Source organism: Triticum urartu, chromosome 4 (assembly GCF_003073215.2).
Source record: "Triticum urartu cultivar G1812 chromosome 4, Tu2.1, whole genome shotgun sequence".
Taxonomy (NCBI): domain Eukaryota; kingdom Viridiplantae; phylum Streptophyta; class Magnoliopsida; order Poales; family Poaceae; genus Triticum; species Triticum urartu.
This window is the reverse complement of record NC_053025.1, coordinates 582,736,258-582,763,973: the sequence shown is the minus strand read 5'-3', so window position 1 is coordinate 582,763,973 and position 27,716 is coordinate 582,736,258. Positions and strand designations below refer to the sequence as shown.

General features: G+C 47.6%; 1 protein-coding gene across 1 annotated transcript; it reads left to right on the top strand.

The window, feature by feature from the left end:
* The first annotated feature begins 7,163 nt into the window (after window positions 1-7,163).
* LOC125554891 (protein FAR1-RELATED SEQUENCE 5-like) lies at window positions 7,164-14,729 on the top strand. Its single transcript, XM_048718275.1, has 6 exons — window positions 7,164-7,255; window positions 13,113-13,185; window positions 13,284-13,406; window positions 13,484-13,546; window positions 13,628-13,720; window positions 13,800-14,729. The coding sequence occupies exons 1-6, from the start codon at window positions 7,164-7,166 to the stop codon at window positions 14,727-14,729; spliced, it is 1,374 nt and encodes a 457-aa protein (XP_048574232.1).
* Window positions 14,730-27,716: the final 12,987 nt, after the last annotated feature.

Genomic DNA, 27,716 nt, shown 5'->3' with positions numbered 1-27,716 from the left:
GACTTGGAGTCATCCAGATCTGTGTCGAAGCTAGCATCGACGTAACCCTTGACGACGAGCTCTTCGTCACCTCCATAAACGAGAAACATATCCTTAGTCCTTTTCAGGTACTTCAGGATATTCTTGACCGCTGTCCAGTGTTCCATGCCGGGATTACTTTGGTACCTACCTACCAAACTTACGGCAAGGTTTACATCAGGTCTGGTACACAGCATGGCATACATAATAGACCCTATGGCCGAGGCATAGGGGACGACACTCATCTTTTCTCTATCTTCTGCCGTGGTCGGGCATTGAGCCGTGATCAATCTCGTACCTTGCAACACAGGCAAGAACCCCTTCTTTGACTGATCCATATTGAACTTCTTCAATATCTTGTCAAGGTACGTACTTTGTGAAAGACCAATGAGGCGTCTCGATCTATCTCTATAGATCTTGATGCCTAATATATAAGCAGCTTCTCCAAGATCCTTCATTGAAAAACACTTGTTCAAGTAGGCCTTTATGCTTTCCAAGAATTCTATATCATTTCCCATCAATAGTATGTCATCCACATATAATATGAGAAATGCTACAGAGCTCCCACTCACTTTCTTGTAAACACAGACTTCTCCATAAGTCTGCGTAAACCCAAACGCTTTGATCATCTCATCAAATCGAATGTTCCAACTCCGAGATGCTTGCACCAGCCCATAGATTGAGTGTTGGAGCTTGCACACCTTGTCAGCATTCTTAGGATCGGCAAAACCTTCCGGCTGCATCATATACAATTCTTCCTTAAGGAAACCATTAAGGAATGCCGTTTTGACGTCCATTTGCCATATCTCATAATCATAGAATGCGGCAATTGCTAACATGATTCAGACGGACTTCAGCTTCGCTACGGGTGAGAAAGTCTCATCGTAGTCAACCCCCTTGAACTTGTCGATAACCCTTAGCGACAAGCCGAGCCTTATAGATGGTCACATTACCATCCGCGTCTGTCTTCTTCTTAAAGATCCATTTATTTTCTATGGCTCACCGATCATCGGGCAAGTCAGTCAAAGTCCATACTTCGTTTTCATACATGGATCCTATCTCGGATTTCATGGCTTCCAGCCATTTGTCGGAATCTGGGCCTGCCATCGCTTCTTCATAGTTTGAAGGTTCACCATTGTCCAACAACATGATTTCCAGGACAGGGTTGCCGTACCACTCTGGTGCGGAACGTGTCCTTGTGGACCTACGAAGTTCAGTAGCAACTTGATCTGAAGTTTCAGGATCATCATCATTAACTTTCTCTCTAGTCGGTGCAGGCACCTCAGGAACATTTTCTTGAGCTGCGCCACTCTCCGGTTCAAGAGGCAATACTTCATCAAGTTCTACTTCCCTCCCACTTACTTCTTTCGAGAGAAACTCTTTCTCTAGAAAGGATCCATTCTTGGCAACAAAGATCTTGCCTTCGGATCTGAGGTAGAAGGTATACCCAATAGTTTCTTTAGGGTATCCTATGAAAACGCATTTTTTCGATTTGGGTTCGAGCTTTTCAGGTTGAAGTTTCTTCACGTAAGCATCGCATCCCCAAACTTTTAGAAACGACAACTTAGGTTTCTTCCCAAACCATAATTCATACGGTGTCGTCTCAACGGATTTCGACGGAGCCCTATTTAAAGTGAATGCGGCAGTCTCTAAAGCATAGCCCCAAAATGACAGCGGTAGATCGGTAAGAGACATCATAGATCGCACCATATCCAATAGAGTGCGATTACGACGTTCGGACACACCATTACGCTGAGGTGTTCCAGGCGGCGTGAGTTGTGAAACTATTCCACATTTCCTTAAGTGCGTGCCAAATTCGTGACTCAAATATTCTCCCCCACGATCTGATCATAAGAACTTGATTTTCCTGTCATGTTGATTCTCAACCTCACTCTGAAATTCCTTGAACTTTTCAAAGGTTTCAGACTTGTGTTTCAATAAGTAGACATACCCATATCTACTCAAGTCATCAGTGAGGGTGAGAACATAACGATAGCCACCACGAGCCTCAACACTCATTGGACCGCACACATCAGTATGTATGATTTCCAATAGGCTGGTTGCTCGCTCCATTGTTCCTGAGAACGGAGTCTTGGTCATCTTACCCATGAGGCATGGTTCGCACATGTCAAATGATTCGTAATCAAGAGACTCTAAAAGTCCATCTGCATGGAGCTTCTTCATGCGTTTGACACCTATGTGACCAAGGCGGCAGTGCCACAAGTATGTGGGACTATCATTATCAACCTTACATCTTTTGGTATTCACACTATGAATATGTGTAGCATTACGCTCGAGATTCATTAAGAATAAACCATTCACCATGGGAGCATGACCATAAAACATATCTCTCATATAAATAGAACAACCATTATTCTCGGATTTAAATGAGTAGCCATCTCGAATTAAACGAGATCCTGATACAATGTTCATGCTCAAAGATGGTACTAAATAACAATTATTGAGGTTTAAAACTAATCCCGTGGGTAAATGTAGAGGTAGCGTGCCGACGGCGATCACATCGACCTTGGAACCATTCCCGACGCGCATCGTCACCTCGTTCTTCGCCAGTCTCCGTTTATTCCGCAGCTCCTGCTTTGAGTTACAAATGTGAGCAACTGCACTGGTATCAAATACCCAGGAGCTACTACGAGTACTGGTAAGGTACACATCAATTACATGTACCGGCCTTCTTGTCCGCTAAGTATTTGGGGTAGTTCCGCTTCCAGTGACCACTTCCCTTGCAATAAAAACACTCAGCCTCGGGCTTGGGTCCATTCATTGGCTTCTTCCCGGCAGCTTGCTTACCGGGCGCGGCAACTCCCTTGCCGTCCTTCTTGAAGTTCTTTTTACCCTTGCCCTTCATGAACTTAGTGGTTTTATTCACCATCAACACTTGATGTTCCTTTTTGATTTCCACATCCGCTGATTTCAGCACTGAATATACCTTAGGAATGGTCTTTTCCATCCCCTGCATATTGAAGTTCATCACAAAGCTCTTGTAGCTAGGTGGGAGCGACTGAAGGATTCTGTCAACGACCGCATCATCCGGGAGATTAACTCCCAGCTGAGACAAGCGGTTGTGCAACCCAGACATTTTGAGTATGTGCTCGCTGACGGAACTATTCTCCTCCATCTTACAACTATAGAACTTGTCGGAGACTTCATATCTCTCGACCCGGGCATGAGCTTGGAAAACCATTTTCAGCTCTTGGAACATCTCATATGCTCTGTGTCGTGGTATTCTCAGGGGGGTGCAAGACGACATATGCCACAAGGTGGCTTCGTGTGAGGGAAAGACTGCTGCTGGAATATCCGGGGACGGGTATGCGAGTAGCACGCGCTAGTTTACCCAGGTTCGGGGCTCTCCGGAGAGATAACACCCCTACTACTGCATGTCTGAGTATATATCTGTGGTGTACATCGGGCAGTACAAAGTGCTCCTGGAGATGTATCTGAGATCAATGCTATAGGCATCTGGCTTTGCATATGTATGTGGCATGGTGGCCGTTGCCTCTGGCCATATGGAGTGCTTGGGCATACTTGCCCGTGGGAGTGGATGGATGGATGGCTAGCTAGCTCTCTTGCTAGCTTGCTTGCTTGTGGGTGTGTGTGCGTGAGAGTCCATCCTGGATGGATGGATGGATGCCCATATATATATATGCATAGCTAGCTTAGAGAGTAAGCTATGTGGTGGCATGGGCAAGGCAAGGTGGGGTGTCATGCTTGTCCCCTAGGTCACTTCATAAATAGTGCCAGGGGACAAGTGAAACTGTACATGATGGCTGGGGTGTCACGTGTACAGTGCTCAGGTACAGCCGTCACGTCGGGGTCGCGTCAGGCTGCAGTTGACTTCGGGAAGCCGGCTGGTTGGAGCAGTCGGCAGCCAGCAGCCGGCCTGGCGGAGCAGTCGGCACCCAGCAGTCGGCCTGGCGGAGCTGCCAGTCGGCCTGGCGGAGCAATCGGCAGCCAGCAGCCAGCCGCCGGCCAGGTAGTTGGACTGAGGGGCTTTGCTAGCCCCGATGTCTTGAATTCTTGTCTCGCTGTCTTCGGGGTATCCGTGTCCAATTACTCCGACAGTAGCCCCCAAGCCTCCGGGCAACTTGGCGAAGTTGGGTGGAGGTTTTTTGGCGAGTGTTCATGGAAATGATCATGAAAAAGACAAAGTTAGTCCACGCAGATATATCAAATGTTTGCTTTTAGCATTGCAAGTTTTATGCGGGGGTGCCGACTCAGTTTCGTCCGAGCCCCCTTAATCTTTTTCGTGTTCCCTTCGCTTTTTGGCTTGTGCTCTTACTTGCCGGACAACCGCTCTGCGGTCTATGGCTGAGAGTGGGCCGCGAAGTGGAGTGTACAGTACTCAGAGTCTGGGAGCAGATTCAACCGAGTAGATACTTGTAAAGGAAACAGCCGGATTGCTCGATCCGGTTTTCTTCCCGGACGTTTTTTCGCGTGGGTGGCCTCCAGCGTTCACTCTTGCTAGTCGGACAGCCGCTCTGCGATCTGTGACTAAGAGTGGGCCTTTGGTACCGCGCATGGTACTAAGCTGTCTGCGGGAACTAACATCTCAGGCCAAGCGGCCAGCCCCCGGGCCAACTCTGGCTGGCGCCGGGGCAAACAGTGATGCTACTGTAATAAAATGCGGAGATAGCCCCCGAGCATCGCTCGGGGTTATCCATGCTTGCGTGGTGCAAAAAATATGCGGGTGGGGAGCTCACATTGGTTTTCGTGTAGCCGAGGCGGAGTTTGCCGAAGACAGCCGGCATGGCTCAACGCTTGCTGAGCGCGCCGGCGCACCCGCTGGGTGTAGTCTTCGAGCCTTCGGGTGCTTGAAGAGGTCCCGGCCAGTCAGGCTCGACCGGCCAGGTGGCGAGGCGACTTGCTGCGCCCTTTTTTCTTCTTTTGTCCTCTGTCGGCTGCTGGTAGCCGGACAAAACTCTTCTCTTGTCCGCAATCTTTGCGGGGGCGCGTCAGCGCACCCGCTGGGTGTAGCCCCCGAGATTCGGGCCGACTCCTGAGCAATCGGGCCGGATCTCTCGGCAACTACTTTGTCTTTTTCTTCGCGGGGGCGCGTCAGCGCACCCGCTGGGTGTAGTCCCCGAGATTCGGGTCGACTACAGTCGGGCCGGATCTTCCGGCAACTACTTCGTCTTCTTCTTCAGCCGGCCGGATGGGCGGACCCCGACACAGCAGTCGGGCTCTTTACAGCCGGACAAGGAGCCAGCGGTCGGACGCACACACACATTTTTTTCTTGCCAGTCGACCGTGGGCATCCGGCATTTTCTTCAGCCGGATCTGGGCAGCCGGATGCACACACACATTTTTTTGTCCCAGCAGACCTCTCGGACAGCCGGCCCATCTCATCAGGTCACCCTTTTTTCTTTTAGCCACTGGCTTGACTTTTCTTCTCTCCATTCTTTTTATTCTCTTGCTCGCAGAGGAGCGCACGGGGCGAGGCCGCAGCGGCAAAGCCGGATGCGAGGCGAGCCAGCGGGAGGCAGAGCCGGCCCAGGCGGGGAGCCGACTAGGGGGGCGGAACCAGCCGGGGCGGCGAGCCGGCACGCGGGCAGGCGGCGGGGCGGCCGAGCGAGGTGGAGGTGCCAGGCAAGGCAAGGCCGGCCGGCCGGGATGCGGGGCACAACAGGTAAAGTGCCGGGCCGCCGGGATGCGGGCGGAGCCAGCCAGCCGAGATGCAGGCGGGGCCGGCAAGCGGTCGTGTGGCGGGCGGAGCCGGCCGTCCGAGTTGCAGGCGAAGACGGCATGCGGTAGGGCCGGCCGGGTGGAGCGGAGCAGGCGGGGCGGAGCAGCCGAAGGCGGAGGCGCTGCCGCGCAGCGACCCGGCAATAGGAGTTGGCCCGGAGCAGCGGTTGGTTGGAGGCGGTGACGTGAGGCCGACGTGCGGGAGGCCGGCCTGGCGAGGCGGACTCGCGGGCACGGAGCCGGCGGCGCTGCAGGGAGCCCGGGGAGGGGAGGACCCGGCGCAGAGGATGGCAAGCTTGGCGTGGCGACCCGTAGGTCGGGCGGAGGAGCCCCTCAGGGCCAGCGGCGTGAGGAGGCGATGGGGAGCCGACCCAAGGCCTGCGCGTGGAGCCGGCAGGGGTTGCCAGGAAACCGGCGCGGGCGAAGGCGACGGGCCGGGTGGCGGGGAAGCCGGCCAACGCGAGGCGGAGCCGGTGCCGGCCGCAGGTGGATGCAACTCGGCGGGGACTCGGAGCCTGCCGGGAGCGCGGAAGCGAGGCCGTCGGCGCAGGCGGAGCCGGCCAGGGCGAAGCCGACGGCCGCGGGGCGTTCGGCCAGAACTGGCGAGAGCGTTGCCGGCGTGGACGACCTGAGCAGAGGCCATGCAGGGGAGCAGCCGCTCGAGGGCCGAGGAATCATGTGCTGGGGACGGCCGACCGCCGTGGCCGTAGTGAGATACAGAGCAGCGAGCAATGGGACAACATGGGCATGCGGATGGGGAAGCCCGCAGCAGCCACGGCTCAGGAGCAGGAAGAGGCCGCGGCCGCGACGAGGGGAGTTGGCGGAGCAGAAGCAGCGCGAGGATGCAACAGGAGCAGCTACAGCCGGACATCAACGCCATGGATTTTGGAAGCGCATGGGCATTATCTGATTAATGCAAGGCTAGCATCTGACCACGATTTTGCTAGTGTACAGGAAGTGTCTGACCATTATCTGGGATGCGTACGAGCTGTGTATGGCTATAGTCTGGGTTCAGTATATGGAGATGGTTTTGGCTTGTATCTGACTATGGTATGAGATTATCTGACTTGCATCTAGCTAGCTAACGTAGACGATATGTGGAGCAGCGGACGACCCTCGCTCCGTCCGGAGCAATGCGCGGCGCGGAGGGGAGCGGACGCGAGCGACGCGTGGATGGACATGGCTGACCGAAGCGAGGCCCCGCGCGCGGCGCGCGCGCGGTCAGACTGTCGGCGTCGCAACTGTGGTGATGACGAAGGCGGTGAGGCTGATGATGAGGACACGCCGCCCCTCACGGCCACTCCAGGGGCATGCCGATGTCGAGCCCCCGACCGCTATCGGAGAGACGGCGCGATGTCGCGGCGGTGAAGATGAAAAGGGTCCCGCCCGGACTGCAAAACCAGCAGCAGCGCAGTAGCATAGTACCGCCCCACGGTGGGCGCCAAATGTCGTGGTATTCTCAGGGGGTGCAAGACGACATATGCCACAAGGTGGCTTCGTGTGAGAGCAAGACTGCTGCTGGAATATCCAGGGACGGGTATGCGAGTAGCACGCGCTAGTTTACCCAGGTTCGGGGCTCTCCGGAGAGATAACACCCCTACTCCTGCATGTCTGAGTATATATCTGTGGTGTATCTCGGGCAGTACAAAGTGCTCCTAGAGCTGTATTTGAGATCAGTGCTATGAGCATCTGGCTTTGCATATGTATGTGGCATGGTGGCCGTTGCCTCTGGCCATATGGATTGCTTGGGCATACTTGCCCGTGGGAGTGGATGGATGGATGGCTAGCTAGCTCTCTTGCTAGCTTGCTTGCTTGTGGGTGTGTGCGTGAGAGTCCATCCTGGATGGATGGATGGATGCCCATATATATATGCATAGCTAGCTTAGAGAGTAAGCTATGTGGTGGCATGGGCAAGGCAAGGTGGGGTGTCATGCTTGTTCCCTAGGTCACTTCATAAATAGTGCCAGGGGACAAGTGAAACTGTACATGATGGCTGGGGTGTCATGTGTACAGTACTCAGGTACAGCCGTCACGTCGGGGTCGCGTCAGGCTGCAGTTGACTTCGGGAAGCCGGCTGGTTGGAGCAGTCGGCAGCCAGCAGCCGGCCTGGCGGAGCAGTCGGCAGCCAGCAGTCGACCTGGGGAGCTGCCAGTCGGCCTGGTGGAGAAGTCGGCAGCCAGCCGCCAGCCGCCGGCCAGGTAGTTGGACTGAGGGGATTTGCTAGCCCCGATGTCTTGAATTCTTGTCTCGCTTTCTTCGGGGTATCCGTGTCCAATTACTCCGACACTCCATGTTGCTCAAAACGCTTCTGGAGCCCCGGTTCTAAGCTGTAAAGCATGCCGCACTGAACCAGGGAGTAATCATCAGCACGTGACTGCCAAGCGTTCATAACGTCTTGGTTTGCTGGGGGTGGTGCTTCACCTAGCGGTGCTTCAAGGACATATGCTTTCTTGGCAGCTATGAGGATGATCCTCAAGTTCCAGACCGAGTCCGTATAGTTGCTACCATCGTCTTTCAGCTTGGTTTTCTCTAGGAACGCGTTGAAGTTGAGGACAACATTAGCGTGGGCCATTTGATCTACAAGACATATTGTAAAGATTTTAGACTAAGTTCATGATAATTAAGTTCATCTAATCAAATTATTTAATGAACTCCCACTCAGATAGACATCCCTCTAGTCATCTAAGTGATACATGATCCGATTCAACTAGGCCGTGTCCGATCATCACGTGAGACAGACTAGTCATCATCGGTGAACATCTTCATGTTGATCGTATCTTCCATACGACTCATGTTCGACCTTTCGGTCTTCCGTGTTCCAAGGCCATGTCTGTACATGCTAGGCTCGTCAAGTCAACCTAAGTGTTTTGCGTGTGTAAATCTGGCTTACACCCGTTGTATGCGAACGTTAGAACCTATCACACCCGATCATCACGTGGTGCTTCGGAACAACGGACCTTAGCAACGGTGCACAGTTAGGGGGAACACTTTCTTGAAATTATTGCGAGGGATCATCTTATTTATGCTACCGTCGTTCTAAGCAAATAAGTTGTAAAACATGATAAACATCACATGCAATCAAATAGTGACATGATATGGCCAATATCATTTTGCTCCTTTTGATCTCCATCTTCGGGGCGCCATGATCATCGTCGTCACCGGCATGACACCATGATCTCCATCATGGTGTCTTCATGAAGTTGTCTTGTCAACTATTACTTCTACAACTATGGCTAACGGTTAGCGATAAATTAAAGTAATTACATGACGTATAAGTTGACACACAGGTCATAAATAAATTAAGACAACTCCTATGGCTCCTGCCGTTGTCATACTCATCGACATGCAAGTCGTGATTCCTATTACAAGAACATGATCAATCTCATACACCACATATATCATTCATCACATCCTTTTGGCCATATCACATCACACGGCATATGCTGCAAAAACAAGTTAGACGTCCTCTAATTGTTGTTGAAAGTTTTTACGTGGCTGCTATAGGTTTCTAGAAAGAACGTTTCTTACCTACGCCAAAACCACAACGTGATATGACAATTTCTATTTACCCTTCATAATGACCCTTTTCATCGAATCCGATCCGACTAAAGTGGGAGAGACAGACACCCGCTAACCACCTTATGCAACTAGTGCATGTCAGTCAGTGGAACCAGTCTTATGTAAGCGTATGTGTAAGTTTGGTCCAGGCCGCTTCATCCCACGATGCCGCCGAATCAAGATAAGACTAGTAACGGCAAGTAAATTGACAAAATCGACGCCCACAACAACTTGTGTTCTACTCGTGCATAGAAACTACGCATAGACCTAGCTCATGATGCCACTGTTGGGGAACGTAGCAGAAATTTAAAATTTTCTACGCATCACCAAGATCAATCTATGGAGTCATCTAGCAACGAGGGGAGAGGAGTGCATCTACATACCCTTGTAGATCGTGAGTGGAAGCGTTCAAGAGAACGGGGTTGATGGAGTCGTACTCATCGTGATCCAAATCACCGAAGATCCTAGCACCGAACGGACGGCACCTCCGCGTTCAACACACGTACGGAGCGAGGACGTCTCCCGCGCCTTGATCCAGCAAGGAGGAGGGAGAGGTTGAGGAATAGGGCTCCAACAGCAGCATGACGGCGTGGTGGTGGTGGAGCTGCAGTACTCCGGCAGAGCTTCGCCAAGCTCTTGCGGAGGAAGAGAGGTGTTGGGGAGGGGAGGGGCTGCGCCTTGGATGTGGTATGCAGCCCTCCCCTTGCTCCTTTGTATATAGGGGAAGGAGGAAGGGGGCCGGCCCCCTCTAGATGAGATCTAGAGGGGGGGCGGCGGCCAAGGGGAGGGGGCTTGCTCCCCAAGCAAGGGGGGCGCCCCCCTTAGGGTTTCCCCCCCAACCCTAGGCACATGGGCCCAAGGGGGGATGCGCCCAACCCATGTAGGGCTGGTTCCCTTTCCTCTACAGCCCATTAGGCCCTCCGAGAGAGGTGGCCCCTCCCGGTGGACCCCCGGAACCCCTCCGGTGGCCCCGGTACAATACCGATATGCCCCCGAACCTTTCCGGTGACCGTATGACAACTTCCTACATATAAATCTTCACCTCCGGACCATTCCGGAACTCCTCGTGACATCCGGGATCTCATCCGGGACTCCAAACAACATTCGGTAATCACATACAAGTCTTCCTAATAACCATAGCGTCATCGAACCTTAAGTGTGTAGACCCTACGGGTTCGGGAACCATGCAGACATGACTGAGACAACTCTCCGGCCAATAACCAACAGCGGGATCTGGATACCCATGTTGACTCCCACATATTCCACGATGATCTCATCGGATGAACCACGATGTCGAGGATTCAAGCAATCCCGTATACAATTCCCTTTGTCAATCAGTACGTTACTTGCCCGAGATTCGATCGTCGGTATCCCAATACCTCTTTCAATCTCGTTACCGGCAAGTCACTTTACTCGTGCCGTAATGCATGATCCCGTGACCAACTACTTAGTCACACTGAGCTCATTATGATGATGCATTACCGAGTGGGCCCAGAGTTACCTCTCCGTCATACGGAGTGACAAATCCCAGTCTCGATTCATGCTAACCCAATAGACACTTTCAGAGATACCTGTAGTGCACCTTTATAGTCACCCAGTTACGTTGTGACGTTTGGTACACCCAAAGCACTCCTACGGTATCTGGGAGTTGCACAATCTCATGGTCTAAGGAAATGATACTTGACATTCAGAAAAGCTCTAGCAGACGAATTACACGATGTTGTGTTATGCTTAGGATTGGGTCTTGTCCATCACATCATTCTCCTGATGATGTGATCCCGTTATCAACGACATCCAATGTCCATGGTCAGGAAACCGTAACCATCTATTGATCAACGAGCTAGTCAACTAGAGGCTCACTAGGGACATGTTGTGGTCTATGTATTCACACATGTATTACGATTTCCGGATAACACAATTATAGCATGAACAATAGACAATTATCATGAACAAGGAAATATAATAATAACCATTTTATTATTGCCTCTAGAGCATATTTCCAACAGTGCCAACTACCCATGGCCGCTCCCGCCACAATTTATCGATGCCCGCCATGTTTTCTTGTTGCCTGCGATTATAAAAAGGTTATTGCAATGGCTGAACAGCTCACAACCTTTACTTCCAACATCGCTGCCCGTAGCCACTTTCTTCCTCCCTATAGCCACGCCACTTCCCCTGCAGTCGGACTAGGTGTCGCTCTCGTCGGAGGAGGAGTGGATGGTCGACGAGGAGCAAGAGGAAGATGAGGCATCCCTCATTCCTAGGAGAAAGAGGAGTATTGCCACTGTGCGATATGGCGTATCTGCTAGAGTTGCTCTTAAGTTCACTTTTGGTTGGACGGCTTCTTCTGAACCCTGTCTTTCTTTTTCAAAAAACGAGGAAAGCACTCCGGCCTCTGTATGGTGGATATCCACCATCATATATTATGATTTATTATTGATTATTCAAGTAAGGCTAAGTAAAGTGAAACATTAATGTCAAACGAATTGGCGTGCGAAGAAAAAAAACCAAACTCATTTGCCTTGTAGCAGAATCTCAATCATCCTAACACAAACCCCGTGACATATGGCCAAAAAACATAAAAATACATTACTCCTAGAAAGAGCCTTAAAAAGGGACCATCGCACGAGTGCCCATGAGTTCAACCAAAGGTCGAGAAGCGGACCTTCGAGCCAACACATTCAACAAGATCATGTCATGTGGGCCTCGGCAATACCTGATTTAGATGGAGAGGCAGGATCATGGGGTTTCATCCACAATAAACGCATATTTGTCGCTAAAACCATCACGGCAATCTCTCTACCAGATGATGGCTCCACCCATCCCGCATGGGAAAACATCATAACCAGAGACGACATTTGTCATCCCGCTTCCGATCTTTGCCGCACCTCCATATGATCCCCGTCGATGGAAGAAAGAGGAGCCAAATGTGATTAGGGGCAGCCACTGCCCTGGCTCTCTCCACCGTAGACCCACTGGTGGGATCGCGTTGATGTCAAGACACAATCATGTCCAGGGAGTATCTTATAGTCTTAACTTTATCAACACAACTCTTCCAATGAGTAGATGACAATGATTTGATAGTCAATCCCTTGTGTTATGTTCAAGAATTTGCCAACTTTTGTAGAATTAGCAATGTTGTATATATGCCCTAGATAACTCCAAAATTATGTTGTTTTACCACAAGACTTTGACATATCACATAGTGTTAAATTCAGACTATAACAAACACAAGCTGAATAAAAGCTCTTGGAATTTATTTCCAGAAGTTTCTTTTGTATCCCTTGATGTTTTCTTCCATAGGGGAGTGCTTCGGTGCAACCCCCCCTTAAAACGTATAATGGGTAGTATGGTCATTTCACATTAGGTATAGGAATACACACCCCGACGCCGTACGTCCGCGCGCGACGTCGTATGCCCGCCCGCGTATGCCGTACTAGTCGTTGTACGTCGCGCCCCGTACGCCCGCCCGCATACCCGCACCCGTCGCCGTACGTCGCCGCCGTACACCCGCACGTCTCCACGTTGGCGTCGATAGTTATTGAAAAAAAACGTCACGGGAGCCGCCGACGCCCGCCGACGTAACCCTAAACCCTAAACGCATCGACGCCGTCTCCACGCCAGCCCCCGTCTCCACGAAGTCGCCGTCGCCCGGCTCGCCGCCCTAAACAGGCCGCCGTGCGTGCCCCGGTGCCGTTGCCGTTGCCGCCGTGTTCCTTTCCCGTCGCGCGGATGGCCACCCACCCGTGATCTTCGTCGCCGCCTTCCTCCGCGGACTGCGCCTGCTACAACCGGTTATCACCCTCACGCCGTCGGCACCTGCCTCGGCCGGCCAGCAACGTCACGCCGTCAGCGCGTTCGTCATCGGACAAAATGGATCCAGCTGACATCCTCGCCGCCGTGCAAGAGGTTGGTTTGTGATGTCGTTGTGCTTGATGAACAAATTATTTTAGGGATGATGTTACACGGTGTTCGATTGATCTTAGAATTTTTTTAAACATGTATAGTTAGAGGAGGAGGGCGATTATCATGGTGATGAGTACGGCGAGGACAATGGAACCTCGTCACTGAATATGGATGAACCTGCTGAGGAGAACTACATGAGTTTGGATGAATCTTATAGTGGCAATGTAAGTGTGATCAATGTTGATAAAAACAATAAATATGATAAACCGCACGGATAATTACATTTTTTTGCATCATGTAGCGACATGATGATGATGTTGATGATATGGATATAGATGATTCATTTGCTGAAAGTGCACTCCGGGTATGTTTTAAAAAAAATAGGAGAAGAAATGACATAATAACCGTATGAGCGCTTACATGTATTTTTTTGAAATGTGCGCAGATGGACGAGGACGGGGACTTTGTGAGGAACATTGTGGACGATGAAAGTGACAAATCGCACGTTGATGCATCTCATGATGACAGCTCCAGCAAAGTAAGTTTTGAAACTTACATACATTACATATTAAAATAATAACTGACTGACATACATGGTTTCATGCATTAATTTACAGGGAGATGTAGATGGTCCAAGCGGGAAGGATGAGCATGTTGGTGATGATCTGTTTAATTTTTACATCGGATTTGATGAATATCAACAAGAATCATTGGACATGCATTGGAAGGTCATGAGGAAGACGTTCAGGTCACTAGGAGAGGCTTACATTTTCTATAACCAGTATGCTTACGAGCGTGGTTTCAGCGTAAGAAAGGACTCGCTGAAATATTCGAAAGGTCGTGAGAGAACTAAGCGCTTGAGAAAGTATCTGTGTGCGAGAGCTGGGAAACGACAGGCAAAACTTTGTACAATCGAAGGCAGGACCCGCAGGCTCAGAGGGGACACTCGTTGCTTCTGCGAAGCGCATATAACTTTGAAACTTGATAAAGAGCGTAACGTTTGGCATGTCAGCAGTTTCAGTGATGATCACCATCACATTCTAGCTAGACCGGATGAAGTCACGTTTCTTCGGTCTCATAATCAGATAAAAGAATATGAGAAAGTTGAGATATTAACTATGGCATGTGCTGGAATCAGGAAACATATGATATATGATAATGTCGTCAGTAGGCACGGGTCATATGCAAAGGCTGGTTTTGGGAGGAAGAAGCTTTATAACATGTTTTATAGGAAAAAAATGAAGTTGCTTGCACAAGGTGATGTAGACACTGCCATTGGGATCATGATGACCAGAAGAGAGAGGGATCCAGATTTCTTTGAGCACACCGTCGATGATGAAGGAAGGCTGAAAAACCTATTTTGGTGTGATTCTCAATCACGTCGAGACTATGTTGACTACGGTGATGTGATTGTCTTCAACATGACATACATGATGAATAGATATGGCATGCCATTTATACGTTTTGTCAGTCTGAACAACCACCGTTGCACCATGGTATTCGGTTGTGCTCTTGTGTCTGACGAGACGGAAGATACATATGTCTAGCCGCTTCAGACGTTTTTGAGGGCTCATTGTCAGAAGAGGCCTAGGTCAGTAATTACTGATGGAGATGCAGCTATGATTAAGGCCATCAGAAAGGTACTTTCGGAGGTTTGACATCGTCTTTGCTCTTGGCATATTGAGAAGAACATGAAGAAACACCTTCATCATAAGTCTCTAAAGGAGTTCAGGTCTCTACTTTATTATGCCACTACAAAAAAATTATTTGAGGAGCGATGGGCAGCGTTTACCACCAAATGGCAGTCGGAGAAAACAAAGACATGGTTACGTAGGATGTACAAGAAGAAAAGGCTTTGGGCTGCATCATATCTGTCTGGTGGGTTTTTCCTAGGTATGAGAAGTAACCAACAAAGTGAGAGTCTGAATTCATGCCTTCACTTGCATCTAGACTCCGGTATGACTATTGTTGATATGATTGTGCACTATGAGAACTGCATAGTTCATTTCTGTGAGAACGAGGCGCATGACGATTACACAAACTCACAGACAGTCCCAGTACCAGTATTGGATGAGTGCAAAGATATTGAGAAATCAGCTGCCCGTGAGTTCACGGCGGCAAACTTTTATATCTTACGGGAAGATATGAAGAAGGCACGGGAGCTTGACGTCCTTGAGAGACTGAGAGGAGCAGACACTCACAGATTCATACTGACAAGGAATGAAAATAGGGATATCAGATTCACTGTGGACTACTCCCCAGGTAACTTCGAAGAAACCGTGAAGTGCAGTTGCAGAAGTATGGATCGCAAAGGACTTCCTTGCAAACATATTCGTCCCGTTCTGATTCAGCTACGCTTACGTGAGATATCTAAGTGTTTAGTACTAAGGAGGTTGAGCCAAGTTGCAAGGGGTGGACTTCCCGTGAAGCGCACTAGCGATCTGTTTGCGCGGGGATGGGCAGGTGCAGGGGACAGAGCTAGGTACAGCGAGTTGGCTATCTTATCTGCCGAAGCAATTCATAAAGCATGCGATAAACCATTTTTATTCGACAAGTTGAAGGCGGCTCTGAGGGACATAATAGATAATTATTACACTGAGGAGGATGAGCCTGGTGCGGAGAAAAAGTTTGTGAACGACGATGTATTTGAGCCTAATCAAGATCATGTTCTGGTTCGTGATCCCGCAAAAGTTAACACCAAAGGCACACCAAAACAGAGTGTTAAAGGCCACGGTAAGGATGGTCCTGATGTCACTAAAATGGGCGACCTAAAGCTTTTGATGAGAAAAGCAAACGTCAATGTGGCCAGTGCGGTCTTACTGGTCATTATAAGTCCACGTGCCCTCAAAATCCTAAGTACGATTTTCGTATGTTCATGTAAATCTTATTGTTCAAACCAAATTTATTTGTTTATTGTGAATTAATATAGATCTTACTATTTTAGTATGTAGGAACTTTGCTTGAATTCTGGAGTATGGAAGATTGCTTCGCCCTTTGATTGAAGACAATTTTTTGATGGATTGCTTCTATCTATGAGATTTTTTTAATTGTTAGATTATGATATATGAGATTTATTTTACTTTGTTCATGTCAGACTTTTTTTATGTCAGACTATTTGCTAAGATACTCACATAAGTATTTGTTGATGACAGACTATGTTATGCAAGAAGTATTTTTACTCTGTTTATTCTGATGTGTTCATTGTGCACTGTAGTGCCGTCGTTGTTTACTGTTGTTTCTCTACACTGTCGCCGTCGCTTATAACACCGTCGTTTTTAGTTTTTTTTAATAAAAAATAGCCCGACAAGTGCGCCGGCCAGTCTCACATTACACAGACTGGACCGACGGCACTGTCCCACAGGGGCAGCGTCGTACGGCGGTAGCATAGCGAGTTAATCAGAGGAGTTCGACGACTTGTGTGGCGCCGGGTATATAAGCAGGTCGTCGCGCGCTCCGTCGGGCGAGGTGGGACTAAACATTTCCCGTCGCCCCACGGGGTACTTGGGCCGTCGACTGTCCGGCTGTAAAATGTTATTGGGCCGGCCCACGCGGTCACGCACGTCGCTCCCGACACGGCGGCGGCGAAGGAACGTTTAGTCCCACCTCGCCCGATGGAGCGCGCGACGACCTGCTTATATACCCGGCGCCACAGAAGTTGTCGAACTCCTTTGATTAACTCACTATGCTACTGCCGTCCGACGCTGCCCTGTGGGATAGTGCCATCGTGGCTGCCCTGTCGGCCCGTTTGCCGACGTGGCGACGTGCAATATTCATCGGGCGGGCATTTTTTAAAACATTATATAAACATGGACTGTTTAAGTCACACAAGTAGATGACGGCAGAAGCATTTTTTAACATATGTTTTATTCAAACAAGTAGATGACGGGAGAAATATTCATCGGGCGAGCATTTTTTTAACATTATATAAACATGGGCTGTTTAAGTCACGGAAGTAGACGACGAGAGAAGTATGAATATGAGTAATTGAAAATTATAGATGACGACATGAAGACAAAATAATAATCCAAATGCCATTCTCAACTTAAATATTCAAACAAGTAGTGTCTTCTTCATCACAAAATATCCTAGTCAAAATAAATGAAAGCATCATTTGAGCGTACAAAATTTTCTGTTACATAAATTTTGCCGCATTTATTTCTTCTTTGCAAGCCGGGTAACTTTGTCTTTCACATCGTTGAGCGTATTTCTCTCTGAAAAAATAAGCTGCGCAATCATTATGTCCCTCGATTTATTAACTGACCCCTGTTAGAACTTCATATTAGTCCAATGCGAATTGTATCACATAATGAATTCAATTAAATATAAGCATTTGAAATAAAACCATACCTGCGAAAAACGGCTTGTCCATTTGTCACTGTCCCAGTATTGAAAGCATCGAAAGAAAAATATTCCACATGAATTGCTGGTCCATACAAACGACGATTCATAAGTTCGCATTTCAGATAAGATATTAAAATAATGTGAAAGTATATACGCACCCATCTTCCTGTTGTGGCATATTATACGTTTTAATAGGCCAGGTAGACACATCCGGATAATTCACAGCACCACTCGCATTCGCATCACGTATGTCATGTCCAAGTTGTTTTCTCTGTTCATATGATTGATAGCACGCAAAGGTTTTAAGATAGTTAAATTATGAATTGATAGTTTCGATATGCCCATATAAATTTATGACGTACCAGCTCCTCAACTTTGTCTTTAACTTCACTGTCAAGTTCGCGTCCCATCAAAGAATCAAGAACCTGAAACTCTTCCTTCGGGCGATGCATGACGACCGAAACCCAGTGGGTATTTCCCTTATTAAGAGGAATATAAGTCTACATCACAATAAATATAAGATGTAATCAACACATATTGTTTTATTAGTTAAAACCCGTAAATGCATACATTAAGCCAGTCGAAGTTACCTTATCTTTTTTAAAATACTCATCGGTGCATCTATTCACGGGTCCATTCTTCTTCGCCATAACTTCGTCATCATTTTTTCCTGGCTCGGTGTCTGCTCTAAAATCTAGTAACCAATTGACCAGCCGGGTCGGAATTATATGACGATCGTCACCAACAACTCCCAACAGATACGACGAATAAGCATTGCTAACCTGAAAATAATTTAAAAGATGTATAACAATTCCAATTTGCAGTGAACACTAATATAAAACACAACAATAACTTACATCGTCAGTTATCCATTGATGGTTAAGAATCTTACAAGCCCTCTCTGCACTAAGACCTTCGCGCATGCCATCATTGAATATTTCCTTCTTTCTATGTTTTCTTGACTGCTCATAAGCACGGACAAATTTAACAGACGCTTTCACCACATTGTATTCATCTTCAAACCAAATATAGGGAACACGTCATCAGGCCTCAGTGAAATCAACCCTTTCTTTTAGGCTGCCTCTTGGACCATGAAATTTTTAGTACTTGGATTGAAACCTTGAATCATAAGCGCAAGCAAATTATCACGCATCTTCACCGAAGGTATTTGTAACATGCCCTCCATCTCCGTTTCGTAAAATGTGAATCGCAAACTTGGTGTTAACTTATTAACAAGACTAACCCACTTTTCTACGAACATCCAATCACACCATCGATGTCCATACTGCATATAATAATATCTATTTGACGTTGCATGCAGCTGAGATGTTATATTATAAGAAAACATAATCTAAGAAATACCTAGCCGACGGCGGGCGCTGGCGGCGAGCAGTGCGGGTGACGGCGTGCGCTGACGGCGACCAGTGTGTGTGATGACGGGTGCTGACGACGACCATTTCGGGCGATGGCGGGCGCTAACGGCGAGCGCTGACGGCGACCAATGCGGGTGACAGCGGGCGTTGCTGGCGACCAGTGCGGGGTGACGGCGGGCGCTGGGGGTGACGGTGGGCGGGATCAGATTGGGCGCGTCGTCGACACGTACGAGGTGGAAAGGGCATGCACGACGTGATTGGGCACCGACGTCCGACATTGTCGGGAATATTCCATCAGATAGCGATGGCTCGTGGAGATATTTACTGCGTCGAGCCCGCGCTAATCAGTTCGCAATCAATACCCACCCGACGTGATATAACCGCTGGTCGTGCTTTTGTCCTACACGTGATATAACCGTCGGACGTTGCGTCAATTTTAATAAGCGTTTGTTTGTAATTAACTCTATTTGGAGGAGATGTAGGGTCAATACAATCAGTGCTTCTCTCCTTCGCATCCGCCGAATGGGCCCATTTTTTTCCACGTGCTACAGTGACCATGCAGGGCACGCACGCAAATATTTTGTTGTGTTTCGAGGCTCTATGTAATTTCTACTATTTTCCAGGCCAAAAACCCCTTAAATACTGCACGAACGTGACGCAACGTGCGTTCGTTGTCGGATTTCGTTCATTTTTGGCGTGGGGTGCCCGGGTGGGGCCCCACACGCGCTGCCAAAAGTTGGGTGTTGTAACGCCCCAAGACTGATGTGCCAGGTGTCCTCCAGTTATTCGTTGTTGTTGCCTTGTCATTGCTTGCGTGTCTTGCATCTCATATCATGTCATCATGTGCATTTCTTTTGCATACATGTTCGTCTCATGCATCCGAGCATTTTCCCCGTTGTCCGTTTTGCAATCCGGCGCTCCTATGTCACCCAGTGTCCCTTTCTACTTATTTTCGTGTGTGGGTGTTAAACGTTCTCGGATTGGACCGAGACTTGTCATGCGGCCTTGGTTTACTACCTGTAGACCGCCTGTCAAGTTTCGTGCCATTTGGACTTCGTTTGATACTCCAACGGTTAACCGAGGGACCGAAAAGGCCTCGTGTGTGTTGCAGCCCAACACCCCTCCAAAGTGTCTCAAAACCCACCTAAACCCCCTCCATCATCTCGGTCGTTCGATCATGATCGCGTGGCCGAAAACCGCACCTCATTTGGAGCTTCCTAGCTCCCTCTACCTATAAATATGTGGCCTCCCCCGTCAAAATTCGTGGATAAAACCCTAGCCATCTTCCTCCTCCCGCAGCCGGACATGTCCGTCCCGCCGCCAGACGTATCCACCGCCACCGCCATGTCGCTCGGACCAATCAGGGGCCGCCACCTCACCACCGCGCCGCCGTCGTCCACTCCCCTCGCGCCACGTGGCCGCCGGCTCCTCCCCGCCGCGCCGCGGCCCGCAGAACCCATGACCGGCACGCGCTGAGCCGCCGTCCACTGTGGACCCGCCGCTTCTTCCTCGCTGCCGGCCACCTCCCTGCTCGCCGGAGTCCACGACGTCTCGCCGGAGTCCAAGTCCGGCCAGATCTGGGTCGGGTTGGATCAGATCCACCCATCCCTCCAACCAAACGGTGTCCCGCGTCCCCGGATCCCTCCGTCCCGCACCGTCCCGTCCCGGGTTGACTTTTTGCGAGGGTATACTTTCACTAAGTCCCCAGATTCCAGTAATTTTATGCATTTGTCATCGCATCATAACTTCATCACCGTGGCTCCGATTCGTGCGTGTAGCATATCAAAATGTTCGTCTCGACGAGTACATCATTTCATCTCATTGCATCATTCTCATTTGAGCTCATCTTGATGCCCGAAATGCTGTTGGAAGAGGGCTATGTGATGATTATGTCAGATCTGTTTCAGCAAATGCCCTTTTGTCATTTTTGCCATGATTAATGTGTGCATGCTATGATCCTGAGCTCTACATGTGTTTTGTAGAATGCCATGCCATCTTTACAGGAGTGTAGGTCATGTATTTTTGTGATATTTGTGGTGACTAGCACAAGCATGCAAAGTAACCTACTCAATGATGCTGATTTCAGGGACTTAGAATTTCACTAAAGTCCTTGTCCTGATTTTGTTGTTATGCCATATGTTCTTGTTGTTTCCTAGTGATCCGTGCCTCTTTTGAGGATGATCAGTAAGGATGTTTTTATTTGTCTGCATTTATGGAGCACCCTAGCTTGACTCAATCGAGCTCTACTTTTGCTATAAAATGGTCCTAGCAGATTGTTAACATGTTTAGCGATTTTGTCGAGCTTGTTGTTGTTGATCCGTGCATGCTATGATGGTGTTCTTGCCATGTCTAGATTCTATGCCATGTCTTCTTGATGGGTGCATGCTTAGTTTGTCATGCAATGCCTCGTAGTGAGTGCATTGAGCTCATAAACATGCCTACTTGTTAACTGTTTTGCCATGCTCCAGTTTTTCACCAAGTCTGAATCTGTTTATGTTTTTGCTATGTTCACATGCTTGCAATTGTACTTTCTGATCCCTTTTGGCTCATGGTCACTAAGGCACTTTTGTTATATGCTTTGGGTAGCTTCATCCATGCCTTGCTTTGCCATGATATGTTCCTGTAGCATGTAGTTTTCATGCTCTAAATATTGCTTCCTGATAACAAATTCCTGACTTGTTGATAATTTCACAAAGTCTATAACATGTTATCATTTGCACTTTTGCCATGCTTGTTTGAACCTGTTAATGAGTGAATTAGCCGTAGCTCAGTGTTCATATTTCGTTAAACATCATGAGTGAATCCCTGCCATGTATTTTTTTGCTATGTTGGAGCATGTATTTTTTTTGCTATGTTGGAGTGCTTTAGCATGTTGTTCTTGATGTATTTCGATGGCTTCTTGCTGAATAGAGCAGACCGGTGCCATATTTGTTTTGTTTGCCGTTTCCAAACCATGCATCTGATTCCAGTGATCTTTATATCGGTTTCAACCGAAATCACCTCCTCTTTCTAGTGGCACTCTTGGATTTCCAAGTTGAGGCCAGGTTCAATCATTCCTTTCCAAATCATGCATATGCATCACATACCGCATCCCGCACATCATGTCATGTTCATGTGTTGGTTGTTTACTGTGCTGTGTGCTTCTTTCCGGTGTTGCTTCTTTGGGTTGGTTCCGATAACTTTGCGTTTGTGAGGACCCGTTCGACTACGTCTGTTTGTCTTCTTCATGGACTCGTTCTTCTTCCTTGCGGGATTTCAGGCAAGATGACCATACCCTCGAAATCACTTCTATCTTTGCTTGCTAGTTGCTCGCTCTTTTGCTATGCCTATGCTGCGATACCTACCACTTGCTTATCATGCCTCCCATATTGTTAAGCCAAGCCTCTAACCCACCTTGTCCTAGCAAACCGTTGTTTGGCTATGTTACCGCTTTGCTCAGCCCCTCTTATAGCGTTGTTAGTTGCAGGTGAAGATTGGAGCTTGTTCCATGTTTGGAACATGGTTATTTTGTTGGGATATCACAATATCTCTTATTTAATTAATGCATCTATATACTTGGTAAAGGGTGGAAGGCTCGGCCTTATGCCTGGTGTTTTGTTCCATTCTTGCCGCTCTAGTTTCCGTCATATCGGTGTTATGTTCCCGGATTTGCGTTCCTTACACGGTTGGGTTATAATGGGAACCCCTTGACAGTTCGCCTTGAATAAAACTCCTCCAGCAAGGCTCAACATTGGTTTTACCATTCTCCACCTAGCCTTTTTTCCCTTGGGTTAGGCCAGCCCAAGGGTCATCTTTATTTTAACCCCCCTGGGCCAATGCTTGTCTAAGTATTGGTCCAAACTAGAGCCCCTTGCAGCGCCACCTCGGGGAAACTCGAGGGATGGTTTTAGTTGTACGGATTGCTTATTCGGTGTGCCCTGAGAACGAGATATGTGCAGCTCCTATCGGGATGTTGGCGCATCGAGCGGTCTTGCTGGACTTGTTTTACCATTGTCGAGGATGTCTTGTAACCGGGATGCCGAGCCTGATCGGATTGTCTTGGGAGAAGGAATATCCTTCGTTGACCGTGAGAGCTTGTGATGGGCTAAGTTGGGACACCCCTGCAGGGATTTGAACTTTCGAAAGCCGTGCCCGTGGTTATAGGCAGATGGGAATTTGTTAATGTCCGGTTGTAGAAAACCTAAAGTTTAACTTAATTAAAATGCATCAACCGCGTGTGTAACCGTGATGGTCTCTTCTCGGCGGAGTCCGGGAAGTGAACACGGTGTTGGAGTTATACTTGACGTAGGTTGTTCTAGGATCTCTTCTTGATCATAGTTGTTCGACCATGCTTTTGCCTTCTCTTCTCGCTATCATTTGCGTATATTAGCCACCATATATGCTAGTCGCTTTGCCTGCAGCTCCACCTCATACTTTTAACCCTTCCGATAAGCTTAAATAGTCTTGATCGCGAGGGTGTGAGATTGCTGATCCCCGTGACTCACAGATACTTCCAAAACCAGCTTGCAGGTGTCGATGATGTCGTGCAGGTGATGCAACCGAGCTCAAGGAGGAGCTCGATGAAGATCTTGTCCTTTGATTTGTTTCGTTTCAGTTGATCAGTAGTGGAGCCAAGTTGGGACGATCGGGGATCTGTGTAGCTTTGGGGTAGTCTTCTTTTATTTTTGTTCCGTAGTCGGACCTTGATTGTATCTGGTTGATGTAAGAATGCTTTATTCATGTAATTGTGTGAAGTGGCGATTGTAACCAACTATGTATCTCTTTCCCCTTAATTTATTTACATGGGTTGTTGTGAAGATTATCACTTGCGACATCGTCTTTCAATGCGGTTATGCCTCTAAGTCGTGCTTCGACACGTGGGAGATATAGCCGCATCGAGGGCGTTACAATCGAATCGCTGGCGTTGTTGAGTCTAGAAAAAATGTTTTGAGTCAATTAGGATTATATATATCGGAGAGTAGGAATTCTTTTTACTCCTTAGTCCCTTCGTCGCTCTGGTGAGGCATCCTGACGTAGAGTTTTGACTCTTCTCTTCTCAAATTTCACTAAAAAAAATTTAGGATCACGCGGGTATCTTGGAATCGTTCCAATGGTTTTGTGACGAGAACATTGTTGTTGGTGCCTCCTGACATTTAGAGGTTGTGGCAGTGTCCCGGGGAGTTGAGCTCCGAGGTGTTGTCGTCACAATTTTATCGTTGCAGTTCTGGAATACCTGAGTTCGCCGACATCGAAAATCTCTTTTATGCAGTTGTTGGTGAGATAACCTCGACGCCACCCAGTACTAGGGTGGGAGTTTGGGAGTATTGCCATAACTCGTATAACGGATGCTTTTCGAAGGTTGAGATAAACGATTTCCGAAGGTTTCTTGGTTATGTGTTGAAGGATGGATACAGCTGGATGTAGGATTTGTTTGTTTGGGTGAGATATTATGCTTCCCCTGTATCCTCAACACCTGATTGCATAACCGGAAAGTTTCGGGAGTTTATAAGTGGGAATTCAAGTAGCTCTTAGGATTTCTTTCCGACAGATGTATGATTTGAAATTGGGGTTCGACGTCTAGTGGTCCGCCTATCCACGGTTGGTTTTACAGTGGTCTCGTTGTGTCTTAAAGAGTCCTTGGCTATGCCGACTCGGGGACGCTTCGTATGTCATGTGCACTGCCTTGTACATGATGGTGCTGTACGATCGAGCCCGTGTAGGCCCCACCACGAAAACTTCGGACGAAATCTCTATCATATGTTTGTTCCGGCTTATTTTGCAAGTCAATCCTTTATTTTGTTTTTGAGCTGTGGTATTCGAGTTGCTTCGAAGTCAAATGTTGATTCCATACCTTTCCTAAGCGGTGTTCTCATGTTCCTATGTGAATACCAATCCTTCATGATCATCGAGATTGTCATGTCAATCCGTTTCAACCGGCGTGTTTCTCTTCAAGTGGATCCGATCATTTCAACATCCGTAAGATCAACTCAAGTCTTCTCAACGGTGTTTGTTTCATTCGTCTCCAAGTTGCCTTTGTTTTCCCCCCCCCCCCCCCTTTTTTTTCGAGGACTCAGAATTCTTAATCAAGTATCCATCTTATTGGTTATGAAGCCTCTCCATTCTTTTCTGTCAATATTCTTACCCAGCGGTTCTCATGAAGATCCTAACGGAGTTGAAGTTCATCATTCTTCATTCTTTTTCTTCTCCGGTGGATTCAATTCAAGCTTTTGGTGTTGATCATACCCTTTCCTCATTTCAATGCTTTCTCATGCCAGTGCAATTCTTAATCAGTCACCTCTCGCTATTCATTTGTTCCGGAGTGCTGAAGATATCTCAGAAGATGCTAGTGTTTATTCTCATTCATTCAAGATCTTTCGAGTTTGTTACCTCATTCAAGACATTTAATTCAACCGGTGCTTTCTCTCTTTTGAATCGTTCTACGGTGTATCTTTTCAGTGGGCCCTAACCCACAGGTCTTTCTCCAGGATCTTACCTGACTCTTCTAATTTTCCCGGAGCTATCCTCAAAAATTCTTTTCGAAGTTGATGTAAGAATGAATTATCATCAGTCTTATGTTTTTCTCCAAGATCTTTCAAATTCTTTTCACCGTTGGATCAACCTTTCAATTCATCATTCCAGAGTATCTCAACTATTCACGGTGGTGTTTCTCATCGTCATTCTCAGATTTTGAAGACCGAAGAAGAAATTTTCCTCCATATCTTACTCCATTCTCTCGAAGATTCGTCATTCTAGTTTGTTGCCATCCTCTCATAATTGTTTTAATTGTGAGAATTCTTCTCACCCATCCGGAGCAATTCAAGATTCTTTTCAGTTTGATTATCCGGAGCCTATCATCTCAGATCTATTCATTCCAGCTTTCAGCTCTTGCTCTCTAAATCTTACCAGTGCAGCATTCAGGTATTCTCTTATCAGCTCGTGATCTCTTTGTTCTCATGTATCTAAATTCTCTCAAGCATCTTCGTTTATTTGCTAATCCTTCCCGTTGTTTCTTCATGTTTTATTTGTTCTTTTTCAATCCTTACGGTGGTTATTCCAAGATTCTTCTTCCTTCGTGTATCATATCAATTCATTCGTTGTTTCCAAATCCTATCGGTGGTTCGTCGAAGACCTTCCCAAGGTTGCGCTATATCTCTCTTAATCTTTTCTACAATAATAAGTAATATGTCAAATCCGTTGTTTGTCATCAATTTAATTAGTGAAGGATAAGCATAATGTAATTCTTATTCTTTTCATCGAGTGAATTAAATTCCTTATTCCGGAGGCTCATCAATTCCTGATTTCAATTGTTTCATCTTTCTTTTCCCGGAGTTCCAATCTTTTTCAATTATTTCACCACGGAGATTCATTTAAATCGGTACAAGGATTCACCTTGTGTTTTCAACTTCTCTTTCCTTCCGTTTGTTCATTCTTTTGTTTACCGGAGTTCTTCATGGAGGTTCTACATGATGGGTCATAAAGGATTTAATTCCTTTTCGAAGTGTTCATCAAGATTCTTTTCAAAGGAGTTTAAGCGTTATTCATCATTGCAATCCGGTGTGCAATTCTTTCTACCGTATCATTGGAGGTGGTATTATGTCATTCTTGATAATTAGAGTTCATGTTTCATGATTCACAGGTTGTTAAGAATGGGGTATTTTAAATCCATCAACCTCTTCGTTGGAGTTATCTTGGGTTATATTTCACCAAAAACTTTCCCTAAGGTTTGTCGCTATTAATGGTGATAATATATGATCCAAGCTCTTCATCTATCCTCCCGGTGAAATAATCTTCTCGTCTCCTTGTTCATATCAATCCAATTTATCGTTTCCGTTAGTGGCAGAATTTCACCTCGTAGTTTTGAGATGTTTTCTATAAGTCCATATCAAGCTTATCTTTTTGTTGTTGGTTTTCCAACAACTCCGTTCGAACCTTCTCCTAAAGATGTTTTTGCAAGCTCTTTTAAGGTAGAAGATGTTGTTTCCTCCTCCGTTCATTCCATTCCATTTCTCTCTTTTCTTCCGGAGGCATTGTGTTGTTGCTCTCTTCAACCCTTCTTCTTGTTCTTGTCAGGACCTTGTTCTTTTCATGCTTATCCATTTAACCGAAGTGTTGTGCCCTTTTGCTCAAGTTCTTTTCATTTTATCAAGTTTTGGCCTTCCTTTTCAATCGGAGTGCTGCCCGAATTTGGTCTTCCTTGTTCCTCTTCCCTACCGGAGTGCTTTCAACTTTGTACATCTTCGTTGTTTTCTTCCGTTCAACTTGTTCAACATCTAAAGGTTCTTTGGTGTCACTCGTTTGTCAAAGAAGCAACTTAGCTTTACCTCTCCTCTTTCTCTTCTGTTTTCCCTCCGGTGCCATTCTAGATCTCGGGATGAGATCCTCTCGTAGTGGTGGAGTGTTGTAACGCCCCGAGACCGATGTGCCAGGTGTCCTCCAGTTATTCGCTGTTGTTGCCTTGTCATTGCTTGCCTGTCTTGCATCTCATATCATGTCATCATGTGCATTTCTTTTGCATACATGTTCGTCTCATGCATCCAAGCACGGCTCTCCTATGTCACCCGGTGTCCCTTTCTACCTCTTTTCGTGTGCGGGTGTTAAACGTTCTCTGATTGGACCGAGACTTGTCATGCGACCTTGGTTTACTACCAGTAGACAGCCTGTCAAGTTTCGTGCCATTTGGACTTCGTTTGATACTCCAACGGTTAACCGAGGGACCGAAAAGGCCCAGTGTGTGTTGCAGCCCAACACCCCCCCAAAGTGGCCCAAAACCCACCTAAACCCCCTCCATCATCTCGGTTGTTCGATCACGATCGCGTGGCCGAAAACCGCACCTCATTTGGA